Source organism: Megalobrama amblycephala, linkage group LG13 (genome assembly GCF_018812025.1).
Source record: "Megalobrama amblycephala isolate DHTTF-2021 linkage group LG13, ASM1881202v1, whole genome shotgun sequence".
Lineage (NCBI taxonomy): Eukaryota > Metazoa > Chordata > Actinopteri > Cypriniformes > Xenocyprididae > Megalobrama > Megalobrama amblycephala.
The window spans coordinates 28,488,190-28,508,375 of record NC_063056.1 but is presented as its reverse complement, the minus strand read 5'-3'; the positions used below and the strand labels follow the sequence as shown (position 1 = coordinate 28,508,375).

Genomic DNA, 20,186 nt, shown 5'->3' with positions numbered 1-20,186 from the left:
AGTAATAAATGGGCCTCTATGCAATAGGACAAGCTGAAACAAAACACAGCTGAAGCCGAAGAGTTTGCAGGTGGAACTTTCCATCCAGAGATAATGCCACACACGCATGATGAACTTAAATAAATAAACACAAACATCAGCAAAACTGAAAAGAAATCATAAATACAGTAAACAGAGAGAGCAGCTAAAGACTAGAATTTAATGCTAAGGCCTCACAGACTAAACTAAAATTATTCTCCTGGTGTTATTCAGGGGTTAATCTCAGCTTTAAGAGCGTTGTCTGAGCAAGTTAGTTAATGGTTTTTGTGTTTTACATGTATTTGAGCATTTAAGAAATGTAATGGTTTCTGTGTTCCAGATTAACACATTGCCTTTCAACAAAAGTACTATTGAAGATGAAAATAATTGTAATTTGAAAGAACTTTAAAGTCACCAAATTCAGGACAATGATGCAGGATGTTTTGGATGGAGCTCTTTTGTTCTTCTTCATGTGGGCATTAATGTAGGCTGGCATGAGATGAGGTGCTTCTGGTGTAGTTGTGAGCTTCTTCCAGGTATTTCTCATTCTCGGCAGGTGTGTATAAGCACCGTGTTCTTACACTGCTGGCAGCGAACTGAGCAGCACCAGGAGAACTTACAGGAGCAGCGCTGCACCACCTCAGCCCGGCCTGCTCGGAAACCTGGGCCACAACACAACAGTTCACATCCATCTGGTGCCAACCGTGAGGTTCCTGGGATGTGGAACAATAGGAAAGGATGAGTAAAGAGTGATGAAATGACATGTAAAATCAGAGAATTTATACAGATTTAGTAAGTAGTTCTGATTTCTACACTTTTACCATTACAACGTCGTCCTGCAGTACCAGGTATGCCATTGTCTGGGTCTAAGCGGCAGAAATCTGGTGAAGAAGCCAAGTAGACAAGATCCCGTGTGGCTGGTGGCTTCACTTGGGGGTCCCGTGGAAGGAGAGCTGTGCGAGAGCCCACACGTGTCAGCCGTACCTAAGCAGAAAGTGTGGCCGTGACCCTTGAACTTGTCAAATATTACATTAACCTATTTATGCTGCCTTCTACAGTAGCAATAGCAAAATTCTAATGCAGCATTGCATGTATCCTTCACAGAGAATATAATCCCAGAATGCATTGCAACAAACTCATCCAAGATGGTGGATTTCATTCAATACAAATAGTTCAAACTAATAAAAAGAACTATTTTACCCATGTGCTACGTATCGTTATGCTTATTAGAGTTTTGTGTTGTTAGCTTAGCAACATCCTAACACCAGGATTCTGTAAGTGAAAATCACAATTAATTTTCAACAATAACTTATAAACCTTTAAAGATAGGCTTACAGTGAGCTACAGGGTTGTTAATCGATGGTATATGGTTTTGAAGCCATCAGCCCGCATTATTTTAACTTATTTTTAAAAAAAATCATGTTCAGCTGCAAAGTTCCTACACTGTAAAAAATAATTGTTGGTTTAACTTAAAAAAGTAAGTTGCCTTTAAATTTTGAGTTCAATGAAATAAAAAATTTGAGTTAATACAATGAAGGCGATTGGTTTAAAGGGTTAGTTCACCCAAAAATGAAAATTCTGTCATTAATTAATCACCCTCATGTCGTTCCAAACCAATAAGACCTTCGTTAATCTTCGGAACACAAATTAAGATATTTTTGATAAAATCCAATGGCTCAGTAAGGCCTGCATCACCAGCAATAACACTCCCTTTTTCAATGCTCAGAAAGCTACTAAAAACATATTTAAAACAGTTAATGTGACCACAGTGGTATAACCTTAATATTATAAAGCGACCAGAATACTTTTTGTGTGCCAAAAATAACAAAATAGTGACTTTATTCCACAATATCTAGTGATGGGCAATTTCAAAACACTACTTCATGAAGCTTCGAAGCTTTACAAATCATTTGTTTCGAATCAGTGGTTCAAAATCACATGATTTCAGTAAACGAGGCTTTGTTACGTTATAAGTGTTTTGAAACTTCAATAGTTCACGTGACTTTGGCAGTTTGATAGGCGCTCTGAACCACTGATTCGAAACAAATGATTCGTTAAGCTTCGAAGCTTCATTAAGCAGTGTTTTGAAATCGCCCATCACTAGATATTGTTGAATAAAGTCATTATTTTGTTATTTTTGGCACACAAAAAGTATTCTCATCACTTTATAATAATAAGGTTGAACCACTGTAGTCACATGAATTGTTTAAAATGTTTTTAGTAGCTTTCTGGGCATTGAAAAAGGAAGTGTTATTGCTGGTGATGCAGGCCTTACTGAGCTATCGGATTTTATCAAAAATATCTTAATTTGTGTTCCAAAGATGAATGAAGGTCTTACGGGTGTGGAATGACATAATTTAATTTTTAGGATTCTGCCTTAGAAGACAGCTATCTATGTAGGCTCAGTAGTGTTTAGAACAGAGCCATTGTAACATACCTCCGTGGCCCCATCGAAGCGTTCTTTCAGCACAGCACCAACCCGGCGGAACGGAGGCATGACCTTCCAGCAAGTTCTGAGCTCACAGGACCCCGAAACACCATGACACTTACACTCCACCTGCATGTTATGGAGGATCGCCTGAACATGGACAGAGAAAACCATAAAAATCAGTATGCAGTTGGTGATTAGTTTTGATATCAGTAAGTGAAACATCTTGCTTGCCTTCCGTCCTGCTTCGTTATTGTGAATGTTCATTAGCGGTCGCCCTGACGACATGCCTTTAGCTCTCTCTGGCTCGTCCACAAAGGTCTGAGAGAATGCAACGCCGTAGGACAGATTATCAGAGCAACCTGACCACTGGAAACCTAAGGGTAAGCAAGAGGCATATATTTGGCATATGTTTTTTGTGTCAGTGTGAATTTGTTATTGACATGTTTTACTACTACTCACCTTCAGGACTGACCCCCCTGACCTTTCGGTCACAGCCGCACCTCTCCAGTTCTCCCCTGCTACAGCCCCGAGTCACAGCCACGGCAACTGCTGCCGATGAAAGAGCATGGACAAAAGCTGCCTCACGGGTGCCTGAACACAGCACATAAACCGAGCAGGACTAAACTGGGTTGTCCTTTTAAGCTGAGAGTATTGATTGTGTCTTGTGAAATGGATATAATAAGAATGTGGGTAAATGGTCCTTTATTAATAATGAGTAATTTAATAAAAACAATTCTATAGTGGTTTTTAACTTTGACTCGAAGGCCATCCACTGTCCAACACTATTCGTACACTAACACCATGTATATAACAATATATATGGTATATATAAAAAATCTTAAAATTATAATTTTTAAAAAAAAATATTACCATTCAAAAATTGAGCCATGACAGCAAGTTATTTTGAAAATGTTGTGACATTGTTGTAACCTTGGTTCATGACTCGTCCAAACACATTGATCCCACGAGGAGTGGTGGAACAGTTCCAACGCCGGTTTCGGAACTGATGTTGGCACTGCAGTGGTTAAAATGAAACAAATAGCTATAAGTCAGAGTTTATATATGCAGATATGAAACTGTTAAAGTTAGATAAAGTTTAAAAGTTAAGGCTTATTTATAGCCTTGGAACATCTGTAGCCTAAAATGTGGTTAGTTGTCACAATCAGTAGTGTAAAGTATTCGAGAAAATGTAATTAGTTACTGTACTCAAGTATCTTTTTGGCTACACTGTAGTTTGACTGAGTATCAAAGATATTAGCAACTTTTACTCTCTACTTGACTACATTTTTGAATAAGTATATGTACTCTTTACTCCAATGCATTTGTGATGAGTAATGAACTTGTTACATTTTGCATGACACCTAACTTTTTCTGCAACAGTGTATTTCTGCGACAAAAGAAGCGATATGACCATCTACATGGCATTGAAGGTACTGTAACTTACTTGCTACTCATCCAAACTTGTCAACAAAGGCTACTTTACGCGAATGCGAGTGCCTTAGCAGGTAGTTGCTGAATTGCAGCAAATAAGAGTCTCAAGATGAGGACACGGCTGCAGCCGGTGATGAGGCCAATGACGTCCAGTGCAAGTAGGCTTTGAATATTTCATTTTACTTAATATTATTTTAATTATTTGTTATATTGAAGAGACCTTTTTGAAGGATATTGGTTTACTTATGCCCTTTTTGAGACTTGAGTGTTTGTGGACATAAGAGGCAGTTGTGTTGACCTTGATTTTTCGCAATATTGAGGTGTTTAGTTTCATTTTGATTTTAGAAAATAAACATGTTTGCTTTCCTCACAAATCAACTGTTGCTTGTTTTTCACTGGCATGTCTCTTAGGTGTTGAGGACTAATTCAGCTTTTAGACCTGTATTCAGTACGAGTAAAATACTTAAGTGCTGTTAAAATCAGATACTCTTAGACTTTTACTCAAGCCGTATTAGAATTATTTTCGCTGTAAGGTATCTTTACTTTTACTTAAGTATGTTTTCCAGGTACTCTTTACAACTCTGGTCACAAGGAATAGACAGATTAAAAATGGACTATGTGTGTTTAATGAACTGTATTTTTTCTGGGACAATGACTGTAGAAATGAACAGTGGTAGCCTGGACTTTAAAGTATGTGCTTAAACTGAAACTGACATTCCAAAATAAGAAATATTCAAAAATAAAATGAGTGACAAAGGACCTTCTGTATGCATATTTTTGACCTGATTTTTTACCATCATGTTCTTGAATAAACAAATGTCAGAATGTTCACAGAATTGTAATTGTGAGTCATTGTGTTTCAGGCTTTCTTACCTCCTCAATGACCATCTCTGCAGCCTTTCGCACGGACTCCATGACCTCCCCCCGTGCCCGGCACACCCCAACTTGGCCCGGTGACAATCCCCTCAGACGGCCACATGGTTCGGCGCCAGACACAGGACGCGAGCGTGGCAGACGTGCCAGAGAACTACAGAGAGAGGTACAGCATTGTAGAAGAACATGGAGAATAAACAAAAATAGTGTCAGAGAAAAAATTGTCATATGAATAAAAGGATGACAATTTGTTAATGTATATTGGGACAGGTAAATAAAACACAGCATGGAGAGGAAACAGACACAAAAGAAACAAAGAAAGTGTGTGAGAAAGAAATATGTCACCATCTATTACAAGTTATGGCATAACAAACAAATGCTTTCACACAAGCCAACTTACAGCCAGTTGGTTGCCATGGTGAGGTGGGGTACCCATAGCAACAGCAGGAGGAGTCGTCCCGTGAGAGTCACGGAGGAGACCGTTGGCATCAGATTGCCTGTCTGTCTGTCTACCTGTCTGTCTCTGAATTAGTGTTCAACTGTGTTTCTTTCAGTCTTACAGTTGTGCCTGTTACGTTGGGGTTGTTCCCCTCATATCTGTCAAAATCAATAGATAGGAAATTACATTACTGAATTTTTATATTATTACATGATATAATAGATATAATTAGCAATTACTTGAATATGAACTGCTCATACTTAATCACTGCTGTATGCATATGTATGACTGGTATAATAGTGTAATATGATTAATCTGGTGCACGTCCAACAAGGTGCATGGAATAAAACAAAGCTATTTTTGAACAAAACCAACAACACTTGTGGCATGGAGGGATCAGAAATGAACAAAAAATACAGCTAAAAGATCAAAACTTTTGATCTTTTAGTTCTATTTTGTGTTCATTTCTGATTCCTCCACCCCACAACTGTTGCTGGTTTTGTTCAAAAATGACTGGTATAATAGTAATTTTACAAATTATGACTGGCATCAAAATATATTTAGATATTTTTGCTGCTTAATGAGAATAATACAATCTAGGCAATTCAAATAATTCAAACAAAACAATTAGATGGCCTTTGCAATGTATTAAATTTCTTATATAATAAAAATGAATATCTAATAAATAAATCTCAGTCAATCACTACAAAAGGCAAAGGATACATTTTTACCACTTTGAGGTCCAAAAGGATCCAAAATATTCCTGTCGACGAACCACTCAAATGGAGTTTCAGATCTGTTAATTATCCAAATGTATCATCAGCTTGATGATTGTAATTATTTCCACTTATGTTTTGAAGATAAAATGCCTCTAAGTTGTAATCTTATTGTCACACAGAGAGAGATATTCATTTTATGCATCCATAGCAAAAAAATAAAAAATAAAAAATCTATTCCTATACGTAAAAATCTCTTTTGTTGAGTAAAATAATCAGGACAGTAAAAATAAATATATTAATTATATAGATAAATGATTTAAATCCCTTTATTAAATCCCATTTTCTTAGATTTTTTTTTAATAAACTAAAAAGAAAAAAAAATTATCCTAAGAAAGCACTTCCATTCCCTTTAGATCTGTATCAGTATATGTGGGGGGAAAAAGTGTCCATTTCAGTAATCCAATCTGTCCACCAAAATGAGCAATTCCAAAGGTAAAAAAAAAACAGATAAGTGTGGATGAAGTGATGGCTGTGGGGTTATAAAGGAAGGATGAATAAAGGGTGGGAGGGTTGGAGACCTCAGAGAAGGGAGGGGTGAAGGTTTCGGCCATAGTACATTAACAATGAGGGATGAGCTTGCACTCATTGTCCAATTTACTCAGGACGTAATATGTGACCTCTGCTTAATGAGTCCCGCAGGATGGTGCCTTCAACTCGTGGGATTATACAAATGCTAACACACTCAACTGTGTGTTTGTATTTGTGTTGTGCGTCAAAAAGAGGGCAACTGACCAAAAGTCTAGTGCCAAATCACTTTCTAAATGCATACATCTGCAGGTCTGTGTGTGTGTGTGTGAAAGAGAGAGAGAGAGAGAGAGGGAATTCCTTTTGTCAATGCATGTGACTTGAGCATCTGTTACCTAGTATCAGTGAAGGGTGCATCAGAAAATGTTGACCTTAAATCCTGAGACTCTCACAAAAGAGTTGTGCGTGAAAGCCAGCGGAAATTGACAGAGAAATATGTGCCGTAACAATAAATAACCTGATAGATAGAACAGCAGGAGAAGTGCTCAGACCTGTCCTGAAATGGGCCTGTGTGAACGTGTCTTACCTAATGTTTAATTTTCCCAAACTTTTGTTGCTCTTTTTACGAGTGTCCCCCCTCCCCCTTTCTTTCCTCCCTCTGCCCTGCTCCCTCTTTTTCTCTCTCTCCATATTGTCTTCGAAGAAGGGATGACATTTAGACAAGGAGAAGAAAACACAGTGCTGACAAATATTAGAACTGAGGCAAATAAATCACCAGAGAGAGAGAGAGAGAGAGAGAGAGAGAGAGAGCATTAGGACAAGATCTTGGATTTCATGGATCTACTGTGGCCCCCAAAAGTGCCGGACACTTTAGTCACAGTTTAAAATGCAGTAGTAGAAACAAATTATTAAACCAATAGCATCTAACAAACCAAAAAACTAAAAACATTTTTGCAAGTACTTTTATTTGCTTGGTCTTTTAGTGTCTGTATATAGTCAGTTCGTCTCAGATAAACTTAGACATGTCCAAAAAAAAAAAAAAAATCTCTCTCTTTTTTTTTAAAAGTAATTTGATACCTAACAAACGTCATTTACACATTTCTTTAAAATAAATGCCAATTGGGTTTGCATGTTATTAAATATATTTATAGCATACATTTGTTATATTATGCAAAAACATTCATACATTTTTTACGTTTCAACATTTTTTGCTCAATATAAAGAAACTATTTCTTTTGATACATTTTCTATTGTTAAAATGTTTAATATTTGCATTAATGTTTTATTTATTACATTATATCATGTTTATGTACAAATATTCAGATATGTAAGTTGTATTAGTAGATATATCTCTGTAGTTGTAGATCTTTTTTTTTTTTTACATTTATTTACTTAAATACTCCAAGTCTGTTTTTACTGCTGAACTCTCCTGCACCTCAGCAAGCAAATAAATAACTGTGCCCCCTTACAGATTCACTGCCTTTCTCTCGATTTGAGCAGTGCCCCCTTTATCTCTCTCCTCCCTTGCACTTTTTCACCCCTCTTCTCGTAGTATTTGTGTCCTGTCGTCCTTCGCAGTGACGTCTTGCACTGTCTCCCCCAGCAACACCATGGCGACCTGCACCCCCATGTCATGTCCGGCGCCTCTCTTCTCCTCATCTCTCCATCCACTTACCCCTTGCTCATAAATAAAATCTCTTCTTTTTAAATCAAGAGTCCCATCTGTCGGAATCTATTTTACACGCTCATTTGAGATGTCACAGTGGCTAATTGTGGCTGTTTTGAGTGATTTAACATGGGGTTCAGGTGAACACCTGTGCTGAACTGTGAATTACAGTTTAACAATTCAACACTGTAACATATTTCTTTATATATATATATATATATATATATATATATATATATATATATACAGTACAGTCCAAAAGTTTGGAACCACTAAGATTTTTAATGTTTTCAAAAGAAGTTTCGTCTGCTCACCAAGGCTACATTTATTTAATTAAAAATACAGTAAAAAACAGTAATATTGTGAAATATTATTACAATTTAAAATAATTGTTTTCTATTTGAATATATTTCACAAAGTAATTTATTCCTGTGAGGGCAAAGCTGAATTTTCAGCATCATTGCTCCAGTCTTCAGTGTCACATGATCCTTCAGAAATCATTCTAATATGCTGATTTGCTACTCAAGAAACATTTAATGTGTACAATTGTACAAAATATTTGTGTACAATATTTTTTTTCAGGATTATTTGATGAATAGAAAGTTCAAAAGAACAGTGTTTATCTGAAATCTAATCTTTTGTAACATTATAAATGTCTTTACTGCCACTTTTGATTGATTTAATGCATCTTGCTGAATAAAAGTATTCATTTCTTTAATTTCTTTTCAAAAAAATAAAAATAAAAATTCTTACTGACCCCAAACTTTTGAACGGTAGTGTATAATGCTACAGAAGCTTTTTATTTCAGATAAATACTGTTCTTTTGAACTTTCTATTCATCAAGGAATCCTGAAAAAAAAAGTACACAACTGTTTTCAACATTGAAAATAATCATTAATGTTTATTGAGCAGCAAATCAGCATATTAGAATGATTTCTGAAGGATCATGTGACACTGAAGACTGGAGTAACGATGCTGAAAATTCAGCTTTGCATCACAGGAATAAATTACTTTGTCAAATATATTTAAATAGTACACAGTTATTTTAAATTGTAATAATATTTCACAATATTACTGTTTTTTACTGTATTTTTAATTAAATAAATGTAGCCTTGGTGAGCAGACGAAACTTCTTTTAAAAACATTAAAAATCTTAGTGTTAAACTTTTGGATGTATATATATATATATATATATATATATATATATATATATATATATATATATATAATTTTAATATGAAACTATTTATAATTTATAATTCAATTATATTTATTGTGAATTTATATTATATATAATTGAATTATATTTTTAATTTCATATTAAAATGAATATATTTAATTTTTAATATAAGAATTATTTAAAAACATTCAATTATATATATATATATATATATAATTGAATTATGTTTTTTAAATAATTTTATATTTAAATTGAATATATATATATATATATATATATATATATATATATATATATTCATTCTAAATATAAAATTATTTAAAAACATACATACAATTCAATTATACTATATATATATAATAATGTTTTTAAATATAATATATATATTACATACATACTAGTAGAACACTCTAGTAGATAAGATATATGCTAGTAGAACATCTACAACATGACACACACAGTGATTATTATTGGATGGATTGTTGACCTCATTCTGAAATGCTTGCACTACATTACTGCAGACCACTGAATTAATATTATGGGATAGAAATGACAGCCCTCTAATCGGACAATCCCATCCAACCCATTATTCCATAAACTACGCACATTCAGTCAGTGAATGAATGAAAAAATTATGTTCGGTAAAGCATCACATGATTTTAAATGAAGGTGGCAGTAAATGATTTGTTCAGATCTATAGGACCAAAAGTGAAATATTCATGTTCTTTGTGCATGCTGTAGTTCACTAGTCTCATCCATCCATCTCACCACTGGATGTCCTCGCTGCTCCTCTGATGAAAGGAAGGTGATGTTAGAGTATTTGTGCTTGTTGCAGGATTGGTACTGGTTATCACCTGAAACAAGCATTCATAGTAGCACATGTACACAGACACTTTGTTTTAACTGGGTCCGCAGTGTCAACATTCCTCTGATCTTCAAGAGAATATTATGGGATGGGGGCGAAGTGTGGTGGGGGCTAGGGGGCTGCAGGATGACCCCCACCCCCCTGCATAGTTTGCCATGATTGGTGACTGTGAGCTGACCCCCCCCCCCCCCCCCCCCGAATCTCCATGGTGACTGATCTACTTTAAGCAGAAGGGTGTGCATGTGTGTCTCTCTGTGCGTGTGTTTTGGGGGGACACAGTACCTGAAGCACTGATGCATTTCTGGTGCTTTACAGGCGAGATGTATGCACTTTTGTCAACTGTGGATGGTACATAGAATTCAGAGGACAGTGCAATAAAATAAACCTAAAGCTATTTCTCCTCTGCTGCAATAAACAAAGGAAAAATACTTATTTGTAGCATATTTGACTGCAGTATCTCACATACTATGAGATATGAATGTACAAACTGTCCAGTGAATACCGTGAATAAAACAAAAGGATTGACCGATCAGCTCATCTTACCTAATGTAATGTAAAGAAGGTCATTTCACCCTTCATAAGCCAGGCCATAAGACCATGATTTTTGTACATACACACACACACACACACACACACATATATATATATATATATATATATATATATATATATATATATATATATATATATATACTACCATTCAAAAGTTTGGAAAAATTACTATTTTTAATGTTTTCGAAAGAAGTCTCTTCTAGTCATCAAGCCTGCATTTATTTGATCATAAAAAAACAGTAATATTGTAAAATATTATTACAATTTAAAATAATGGTTTTCTATTATAATATACTTAAAAATATAATTTATGTCTGTGATGGCAAAGCAGAATTTTCTGCATCATTAAATCCAGTCTTCAGTGCCACATGATCCTTCAAAAATCATTCTAATAATGTGCTGATTTATTACAAATGTTGTGCTGCTTATAATATTTTTTTATACTGTGATACTTTTTTTCAGGATTTTTTGATGAATAAAAAGTAAAAAAAGAGCAGCATTTATTTAAATTAAATCTTTTGTAATAATACACACTACTGTTCAAATGTTTGGGTTCAGTATTTTTTTTCTTTCTTTCTTTCTTTTTGGAAGAAATTAATACTTTTTTCAGCAAGGATGTGTTAAATTGATAAAAAGTGATAGTAAAGATTTATATTGTTAGAAAATATTTCTGTTTTGAATAAAAAAGCATCACAGTTTCCAAAAAATATTAAGCAACACAACTGTTTTCAACATTGATAATAACTGAGTATCAAATCAGCATATTAGAATGATTTCTGAAGGATCATGTGACACAAAAGACTGGAGTAATGGTTTGATGAAAATTCAGCTTTGCATTACAGAAAAAATATATATTTTAAAGTATATTAAAATAGAAAACCATTATTTTAAACTGTAATAATATTTCACAATATTACCGTTTTTTTTCTGTATTTTTTATCAAATAAATGCGGACTTGATGAGCATAAGAGACTTCTTTCAAAAACATTAAAAATAGTAGTTTCCAAACTTTTGAATGGTAATGGATATATATATATATATATATATATATATATATATATATATATATATATATATATATATATATATATATATATATATATCTTTTAATCTATGTAAGCTTTGTTTATATGCATAATATAGAAATTTAATCTAGCTGCTACATGTAAAAAAAATTGAGCTCAAAGTTTGAGCTTCTTGTCTGCTCACAGTTCATTTGTGCATCTAAATTCATCTGTGCAGGTTTCATTTTGACAACATGCACAGTTTCTTTATTGTTGATACTCCATAGTTCATATGTTCTACCATGAGGACTAAGGCCCATCAGCACTGCCCTTAATCTGCTGACATCGCTGCCTGTTGTATAGTTCCTCTGCTATATCAATATCAGGCCTGTGTTTCAGGATTAGGGTCAGTTCTATCGCATTTGAGCAAAAGTGAGAGATGCAATACACATTTATACACATTTTAGCTTCATTAGTTTGTCTCTTGTGAATGGCAAGTTTAAATTCCTCTACTGAGAAATGGTGTATAGACAGAACTGACTACTAGGTACGTACGTATATCCTATAACTGCTTTTTTTTATTGTTGGTTTAAAGTCGGTATGAAATGGAAGCTGCGATAATCGTTTCTTCCCTATTGGGAATTGATTTTGTCCGAGGGGAATACATTAGATGGTTGAATCATTGTGGTTTGCTATTGCTGCAGGTTTTCCCACTCTCACGACAGGAAAAACACGTCATCAGAGAAGAGATGAAACGTCATTGCAAGTGGGAGAGGATGATATTTTGATGCAAGATTACGAGGGCGCATCAATTATAATGAAGTCAATGGATACATCATTTATTATCATATATGCAATATTCCTTAAAAAATAAGAATGGTCCATTTTGATTTCATGCTGACCTTTAATAGATCTGCTTGGCCAAAACTAAACCAGTGATGCTTGAATGGATGAAAATATTACTTCTGCATTTCATTCCCTCTTATTATAGGGAAAGTCTTCTTGACCTGTTGTAATGTGCAGCTGAAGTCAGCAAGGAGTTCAGGCAGTCTAAACGTGTGAGATTCCATTTTGGGATGGTCACGGCACATCCAGTTCTTAACAGTTAATGTTCGTTTAACATTGCTTGCCACAGACTAATTGTAGGTGTCAGACTCCGGTCTGATGTGTGATTAACAAGAAGCAAAAAAGACTGTTGCACCTTGACATTTCATCACCTCTGAAGCAGTGAAGTGTCACTCTGGTGTTGTGTGGCGTTTGACAGATAGCCGAAGCGGTCTACTTGTTAGCCTGACTTCCAGCCAGGTGCTCAAATGTGTTTTTTGTCACTCGTGCACCAAAAACCCAGCCAGGTGGACAGACATCCGCAGATTATTATGGTCTGTCGCCAGCGGCCTGGGGTTTCCCTGGAGACCATGTGACTGGTGTTGTTTTTTTTCTTCCCTCTCTTTTAGGAGTTGTGTTTATTATGGGATGTCAGAGCGGCCTGCTTATGACTATTATGGGATGCCGGAGAGGGCGGGAGGGGGCAGTGTCTCCATAGCAACATGGTTGCTAAGGGGGCAGGGACTAAGAAAGGGGAAGGCAGTGTGTACTTGCTGGTACTGTGTGCGAGGGGGAGATGATTATTATGGTCTGTAGGTTGCGAGGTAACTATGCAGAGTTGAGTGAGTGTTGTAGGGAGGGGGGAGCGTGCCTAGGATTATTATGGGATGTCTCTACCCCCCCTGATTTCTTTGTGTGTATGAGGATGTTCGCTTCTGGTCACTGACGCTGGGGAAAGGGGAGAAGAGTGGACGACGTCTCCCAAAGATTTACACCTTTCGGAGCTTCTTTTTATTTTTCAGTGATAGGTAGTAACGTTGCAGCTTTCGCGTCAGACTAAAGCTGATCATAACGCCGAGTATCTACACCTTGGACTGACCTGTAAGTCAATTCCTCCCACCCACTTCCAACCGCCCGTGTTAAGAAAATATATATACATATAAATTTGCGTCCCTCGATTAGCTTTTTGTCATAGCATAAAACAGAAAGCAAACAAAGAAATCTAAAATTACGGGTAACTTACAACTGTTAGACACCGCGTCATAAACAGCCAAATGGTGTTTGTCAGGGGCTTCGCGACCTCCGCGTGTTATTTTCAAGGAGGAAAGTTTTTAAGAATCGAATATAACCAGAAACGAAGGCAGATAAGCGCTTTAACTCAACTCATCCAGCCGGCTGCCATTTTCCCTGCAGCCGGATCACTTGACTCTGTTTGCTAGCTTTGCTAACTTGATTGACAGCTAAGTTGAGGCGTCTTTCGCTCGGACCGAACGAGAAAGTTTACGAAAAAAGCCGAAATGACACGACTACGTCAAACTCTTTTTAACACTACACGCTTTGTGATGTTGTTGTTTTGTAATGTCACCATCGTTAATTGGTTTTATTTTACCTTAACACAGTTAGCCTCGCCTGTCACTTGTTTCTCTGTCAACATGGGGTGCTGTTAAAAACCTGACCAAAATATTGTTGTCATTTCTGTTTTATTAAGGGTCCTGACGGGAATATGTCAGGGAGTGAAGACGACCGGGACCATTTTGGACCTTTGAGAGATGGTAAGGCTTTAGTTGTCCCGAGCAGAGTCTGGACCCTCATTAACCACATCATGTTATATAACCTCCCCAAACGAGCCCAAACATGTAAATTAACTGCTGACATATCAAAGTGCTTCTTGGACAAATGGCCATTTCTGTAAGGAGAACGCTGCTGGATTTAATGTTTATCTATTTTGCTCGAGCTGGCGAACCACGTGTTACTGCATCATACACCTATATAAAGACAAATCTTTAGTTATGATGCAGCAGTAGCCAGTTAGCTGCATGCAAAAGTCACATCACTTCCTGATTCACTGATACGTAGTGAAAGCTGCAGCTGTTAAAATGAAAGATAAACCTATTTGTTACTGACTGTTTAGTATCTTGAGAGCGAAATTACTTGTTTTTCCTACTTCAGCGATCATACCGTGCGGGATATTGTTTAGTATTGTGTGTCAAACCCGTTTGTTTTGCTTTCCTCTTCTGGCCGCCCTCGGTAATGGCGCTGGTAGCGCATCCTATCAACAGAGAGCTTATAATAAATGAATGATTTCAAAAGCAAGAGCCTTATGCCCTAGTTTCACTGCTGCTGACATATTTGGACAGTAGGCTCACATCTTGAGGCAGGAATGCACAAAAATAATGTATTCTAAATGCGTTAAACTGTGTTAATGGATCTAAATTGATGTGCCATATTTCCTCTAGTCATTATATTCAGTATGGGTCATACAGTTGTAATAAAAACATTTTATCAGTTCAGGAAAAATAGGAAGGACATAAAATCTAAATTTAGATGTTTGTTCAGCCTTAATTGTTTATGTTTGGTGCATTCTGTGTGTCTGCTTTGAATAGATGATGTGGATGAACAATTATCAGAGGCAGAGACTCCCAAATCCAAAAAGAAGAAGAAAGCAAAGAAAAGCCGTGAAAGCAGGAGCAGCAAACGACAGAAAGTCATCAGAGAGGTTAGCAGGGCACCTCTTGAGTCCGAATATATATATGTATATACACACACACACACACACACACACACACTTTTATTCAGCGAGGATGCATTAAATTAATTAAAAAACCACAATACATTGTTATTGAATTATTTCTTAAGGATAATGTGACACCGTAGATTAAAGTAAGAATTGCCATCACAAGAATAATTCAATTTGAAATGGAAAAAAATAAATAAATAACAATATTACTGTTTTTACTGTATTTTTGATTAAATAAATGCAGACTAGGTTAGCATAAGAGACTTCTTTCAAAAACAAAACAAAAAAAAACCATACTGACCCCAAACATTTGAAAGGTATGTCTGATTTCACAGACAAAATTTGGCATTACTGTAACTATTAAACATGCTTACATAAACATGTTTTAGGAAAAAGCACTAAACCGAAGAGTTCTTTCATGAATATATCTGATACTGTCACCTCTCCTTGGGTGGTTTTGTGATCTAGGAGGTTCCTGTCAGCTCTCCTGAAGTCCTGGAAGCAATCCGAATGGTAGAAGGTGAGGACGAGGAGGAGGACAGAGTGGTGCAATCTGATAGTGAAGGCAGTGACTATGCTCCGAGCAAGAAGAAGAAAAAGAGATCCAGCTCCTCTAAGGAGAGGAAGAAGGGAGGTTCAGCAGGAGAAAAGGCTGGCGGCTCATCTGGAGGGAAGAGCAAACGTAAAGACCCAGAACCTGAGGAGGAAGACGATGATGACGATGATGATGACGGACAGGTAAGGGGTAGCCGATGAGTGGTCTATGTTAAACCTGGCAGGGCTTGATATTAAAACCTAGGGACAACACAGGATTAAAAAAACAAAACAATTTTTCATGCTTTTATAAAAATAAAGATTTAAAAAACAAACAAACAAGATTTTTGTTCACATATACATTATTGTATTTATATTATATTGCTTATGCTTTAACAATCAGTGTTACTTGTCCAAAGGACAAGTTCCTGGAAAAATCTGATGTCAAGCCCTGTCATGTGCTTTCATTGTCTACAATGTTGCCATAATAAATACTGATTATCAGTTTTGCTTGAAAGGTTCTATTAGCAAATGTAATATCCTTTACATTTTTTTCTTGGTACACTACCATTGAAACATTTTAGGTCGGTAAGGTAATTAAATGTTGTTCAAACAAATCTCTTATTATTTTTGCGAAAACTTTTTTTAACAATAAAAAGTGCAAAAGAACATTGTTATTTATGATATTATAAATAGCATTATAAATGTCTTTACTGTCACTTTTGATCAATTTAATGTATCCTTGCTGTATATAAGCATTCATTTCTTTAAAAAAAATCTTACCCCTAACCTATAAATGGTAGTATATGTTAGTCAGTTTTTGGATAAAATGTCAGATGATAATATGTATGTATGTATATATGTGTGTGTGTGTGTGTGTGTGTGTGTGTGTGTGTGTAATTAAAAAAAAAATATATATATATATGGTTACCTTTTTATGATTGTGTTCTCAATTCTACATCTGTCATCCTCTCTTCTCCCTTCACAGGAGCCCAAATCTTCCTCTCAGCTATTAGCAGACTGGGGAATGAAAGACATCGACTATACCTTCACCCAGGAGGACTACACCTCTCTCACCAATTACAAAGCTTTCAGTCAGTTTGTCAGGTAGAGCAGTTCTGCTTCTTTGACTTTGTTTTTGTCCCATATCTATTATCACCTCATGTAAACATCCATATAATATCCTATAGGTGACTGATCTGAAATGTGTCTTTTTCATTTCCTCTCTTTTTTAGACCTCTAATAGCTGCTAAGAACCCTAAGATCGCTGTGTCAAAGATGATGATGGTTTTAGGAGCTAAATGGCGGGAATTCAGCACTAATAATCCCATGCGAGGCTCAGCGAGTGCCAACGCAGCCCTGGCAGCTGCTAATGTAGCTGCTGCAGTGGAGAGTATGGTGACCAGGGTGGATGGAGGAGGGCCAGCACCCATGGCCACACCCACACCACCAGCAGCTCCTGCTGCACTACCCCCACCCCAGCAGCCCCCAGCGGTCCCCCTGCGGAAAGCCAAGACTAAAGAGGGCAAAGGTCAGAGGAGAGAGAGAGTAACGTGGATGAAATTTGATTGAAAATTAAGTGTTGGGATGTAGAATGAAGTTTTTTTTGGGGGGACCAAAAGTGATTATTATATGCATTTTTTTTTTTAATCTACTTAACTTTTTGTGTCATGTACTTATCTACTCTAGGCCCAAATGCACGTAGAAAGACCAAGTCCACCCCAAAGCCCCAGGACAAAAAGTCTAAAGCGAAGAAAGTGGCTCCACTCAAGATTAAACTGGGAAATTTCAAGAGAAAGCGTTCCTCTGTATGCATCTATTCCTTATACGCTTACATATTTTAGCTAAATTATACATTATTATTCATATTTATTCAATATTATTAGTTAATATATCAATATCATATTTAATAATTATATTACATAAATGCATTGCGCATACTGTTATATAAACATTTATATAAAAATGTATAACATAAATGTATTCCAGAGAAATATTTAGCAGCACAGCAGCTGTTTTCAACATTGATAATAACAAATGTTACTCGAGCAGTAAATCCATCACATTAATAAATTACAAATGTATTAAAATAGAAAACATTTATTTTAAATTGTAATTATTTTTCACAATATTGTTTTTACTGTATTTTTGATCAAATGAATGCAGCCTTGGTGAGAATAAGAAACTTTTCATAAACATTAAAAAATCGTACAAATCCCAAACTGTTGACTGATACTGAATATATATTAAATTATACATATATTCCTTATTTTTATTAGTAACATCACTAACTTTTTTTTGCATCCCTTCACCCATGGTTCCTTCTCTCAGAGCGGTGAGGATGATGATGGTGAGAGTGATTTTGACACTTTCTCAGTAAGTGATGGATCCAACAGTCGGAGCAGCCGTTCCAAGAGTAAGAAATCCAAGAGCTCCAAGAAGAAGAAGAAGGGTAAGTCAAAGAGAGCGAAAACTCAGATTATTCAACTGAACGCACATGCTGTGATGAACACACTTTAGTAGTTTGGACACTTTCCAGCCATTTATATTTGATATAAGCTCTCCTTCTTTCATAGTGGATGAGGATGCTGATGGCTATGAGACCGATCATCAGGACTATTGTGAGGTGTGTCAGCAGGGCGGTGAGATCATTCTGTGCGACACCTGTCCGAGAGCCTATCATATGGTGTGTCTAGATCCTGACATGGAGAGAGCCCCAGAGGGCACCTGGAGCTGCCCCCACTGCGTATGTACATGCAAACATGTTCAGAATTAATGTCTGTCCTTTCCTCAAGCTGCTCTGGGCTCATTGAGTAAAATTTATATTCTGTGTGTGTATGTGCACTATTTCTCTACATTTCATTGATATTTAATGACTAAAGTTTCTGTTGATTATGCATTATTTATGTCTCTCAGGAGAAGGAGGGAATTCAATGGGAGGCTCGTGAGGAGAGTTCTGAGGGTGAGGAGGAGAATGATGATGGAAGGAGGGATGAAGGAGAGGTAGAAGAGGAAGACGATCATCATATGGAGTTTTGTCGTGTTTGCAAGGATGGAGGAGAGCTGCTATGCTGTGACACATGCCCCTCGTCCTACCATTTACACTGTCTTAACCCTCCCCTGCCAGACATCCCCAACGGAGAGTGGATCTGCCCACGCTGCCTGGTGAGGGAGGAATAATCTAGTGTAATAGTCCAAGTCTGTCCTTGTGATTTGGTTTTCTTGACATTATATTTTCATAGATGCCACGTGAAATGTTTAGGATCAACATTTCTGAATCCCTGAATTCCATATATGTATGTATATATGTTTGTTTAATTCTGTGGAACAAATTAAAAATAATATCTTGTTTTCTCAGAGTGCTCCACTGAAAGGCAAAGTCCAGAAAGTTCTGACCTGGCGCTGGGGTGAAGCCCCTCCCCCTATGCCTGTGCCCCGTCCTGCAGACCTCCCAGCCGATGCTCCAGATCCTCCTCCTATGATTGGTCGGAAAGAGAGAGAGTTCTTTGTGAAGTGGTGCAACATGTCTTACTGGCACTGTTCTTGGGTTCAGGAACTACAGGTAATGCACAAATAAAAACACACAATTTCTTGTAAGTAGGGATGCACCAATGTTAATATTCTAGTAGATATGATAAGCCATTAATTATTTTCTTGTTTTGGCTAATATTAAGTCTATATATTTTTGTCTAAATAAATAAAAAATTAAACACTTGTTAAATAATAGACCAACAGTTTTAAATTCTAAAAATCCTTTTAAAAAATCATGGCATTATAATGTACGGAATGAAAAATTGATATTTTGAGATTTGCTAAAGATTACATTTAAATTATTAATGTTTTTGCATATTAACTTTAAGTGAATGTTTGGTCATGGCAACAGTAATTTAAATGTACAAATGGAGGAAATTAGCGTACACAGTTAAATATCCAATATCGACTTACACAAATTATTTTAAATATCTCTGATAGCTGGTATGGTACCGTTATATTGTGCATCCCTTGTTATATTGTCCATCCTTGTAAGTCAAGAAGATAAAAGTAGTTACACGTTCTTAATACACTAAAACATGCATATATGCACATTAAATTGTGCATTTAGTAAAATCGTCCAATCAAGTATGTCTTTTTCTCTCTCTCGTCACAGTTGGAGCTGAACTGTCAAGTAATGTTCCGTAACTATCAACGGAAGACGGATATGGAAGAGCCACCCAATCTAGAGATGGGTGCTGAGGGAGACGAGGATAAGAGCTGTAAGAGGAAGAATAAAGATCCCTTCTATGCCCGTATGGAGGATCAGTATGGACGCTTTGGAGTGAAGATGGAGTGGCTCCTCATTCACCGCATCTTAAATCACAGGTGAGAGTCTTCAGATGTACGAAATCTC

The 20,186-nt window shown here is 36.3% G+C and overlaps 2 protein-coding genes across 5 annotated transcripts in view; one reads left to right on the top strand and one right to left on the bottom strand.

The window, feature by feature from the left end:
* Positions 1 to 431: 431 nt before the first annotated feature.
* wnt4b (wingless-type MMTV integration site family, member 4b) lies at positions 432 to 4,885 on the bottom strand. The gene is made up of 7 exons (XM_048153112.1): positions 4,754 to 4,885; positions 3,380 to 3,464; positions 2,909 to 3,040; positions 2,681 to 2,823; positions 2,456 to 2,596; positions 840 to 1,002; positions 432 to 731 (listed from the first exon to the last, which is right to left on the bottom strand). Exons 1-7 carry the CDS (start codon positions 4,793 to 4,795, stop codon positions 562 to 564), a joined length of 876 nt encoding a protein of 291 aa, XP_048009069.1. The 5' UTR covers positions 4,796 to 4,885; the 3' UTR covers positions 432 to 561.
* chd4b (chromodomain helicase DNA binding protein 4b) overlaps positions 3,975 to 20,186 on the top strand; it is a 34,005-nt gene continuing 17,793 nt past the window's right edge. For 3 of the 4 annotated variants that reach the window (XM_048153103.1, XM_048153104.1, XM_048153102.1), the window contains exons 1-13: positions 3,975 to 4,038; positions 4,744 to 4,919; positions 14,237 to 14,300; positions 15,132 to 15,244; positions 15,734 to 16,003; positions 16,788 to 16,906; positions 17,035 to 17,330; positions 17,489 to 17,607; positions 18,131 to 18,251; positions 18,376 to 18,545; positions 18,716 to 18,964; positions 19,158 to 19,361; positions 19,947 to 20,158. In XM_048153103.1, the coding sequence (XP_048009060.1) occupies positions 3,990 to 4,038; positions 4,744 to 4,919; positions 14,237 to 14,300; positions 15,132 to 15,244; positions 15,734 to 16,003; positions 16,788 to 16,906; positions 17,035 to 17,330; positions 17,489 to 17,607; positions 18,131 to 18,251; positions 18,376 to 18,545; positions 18,716 to 18,964; positions 19,158 to 19,361; positions 19,947 to 20,158 (2,162 nt within the window). In that variant the 5' untranslated portion in view covers positions 3,975 to 3,989. Of the gene's footprint in view, positions 4,039 to 4,743; positions 4,920 to 13,244; positions 13,630 to 14,236; positions 14,301 to 15,131; positions 15,245 to 15,733; positions 16,004 to 16,787; positions 16,907 to 17,034; positions 17,331 to 17,488; positions 17,608 to 18,130; positions 18,252 to 18,375; positions 18,546 to 18,715; positions 18,965 to 19,157; positions 19,362 to 19,946; positions 20,159 to 20,186 lie in introns of those variants that run through there. The other variant, XM_048153105.1, reaches the window with a different exon arrangement.

Excerpts from the sequence above, each read along its gene's own strand:
- wnt4b (XM_048153112.1), bottom strand. The coding sequence starts at position 4,795 with ATGGAGTCCGTGCGAAAGGCTGCAGAGATGGTCATTGAGGAG. Across the intron at positions 3,041-3,379 it reads TGGACGAGTCATGAACCAAG|GCACCCGTGAGGCAGCTTTT; the intron begins GTTACAACAATG and ends TGCTGTGTTCAG. Across the intron at positions 1,003-2,455 it reads GCTTCGATGGGGCCACGGAG|GTACGGCTGACACGTGTGGG; the intron begins GTATGTTACAAT and ends CTTTCTGCTTAG.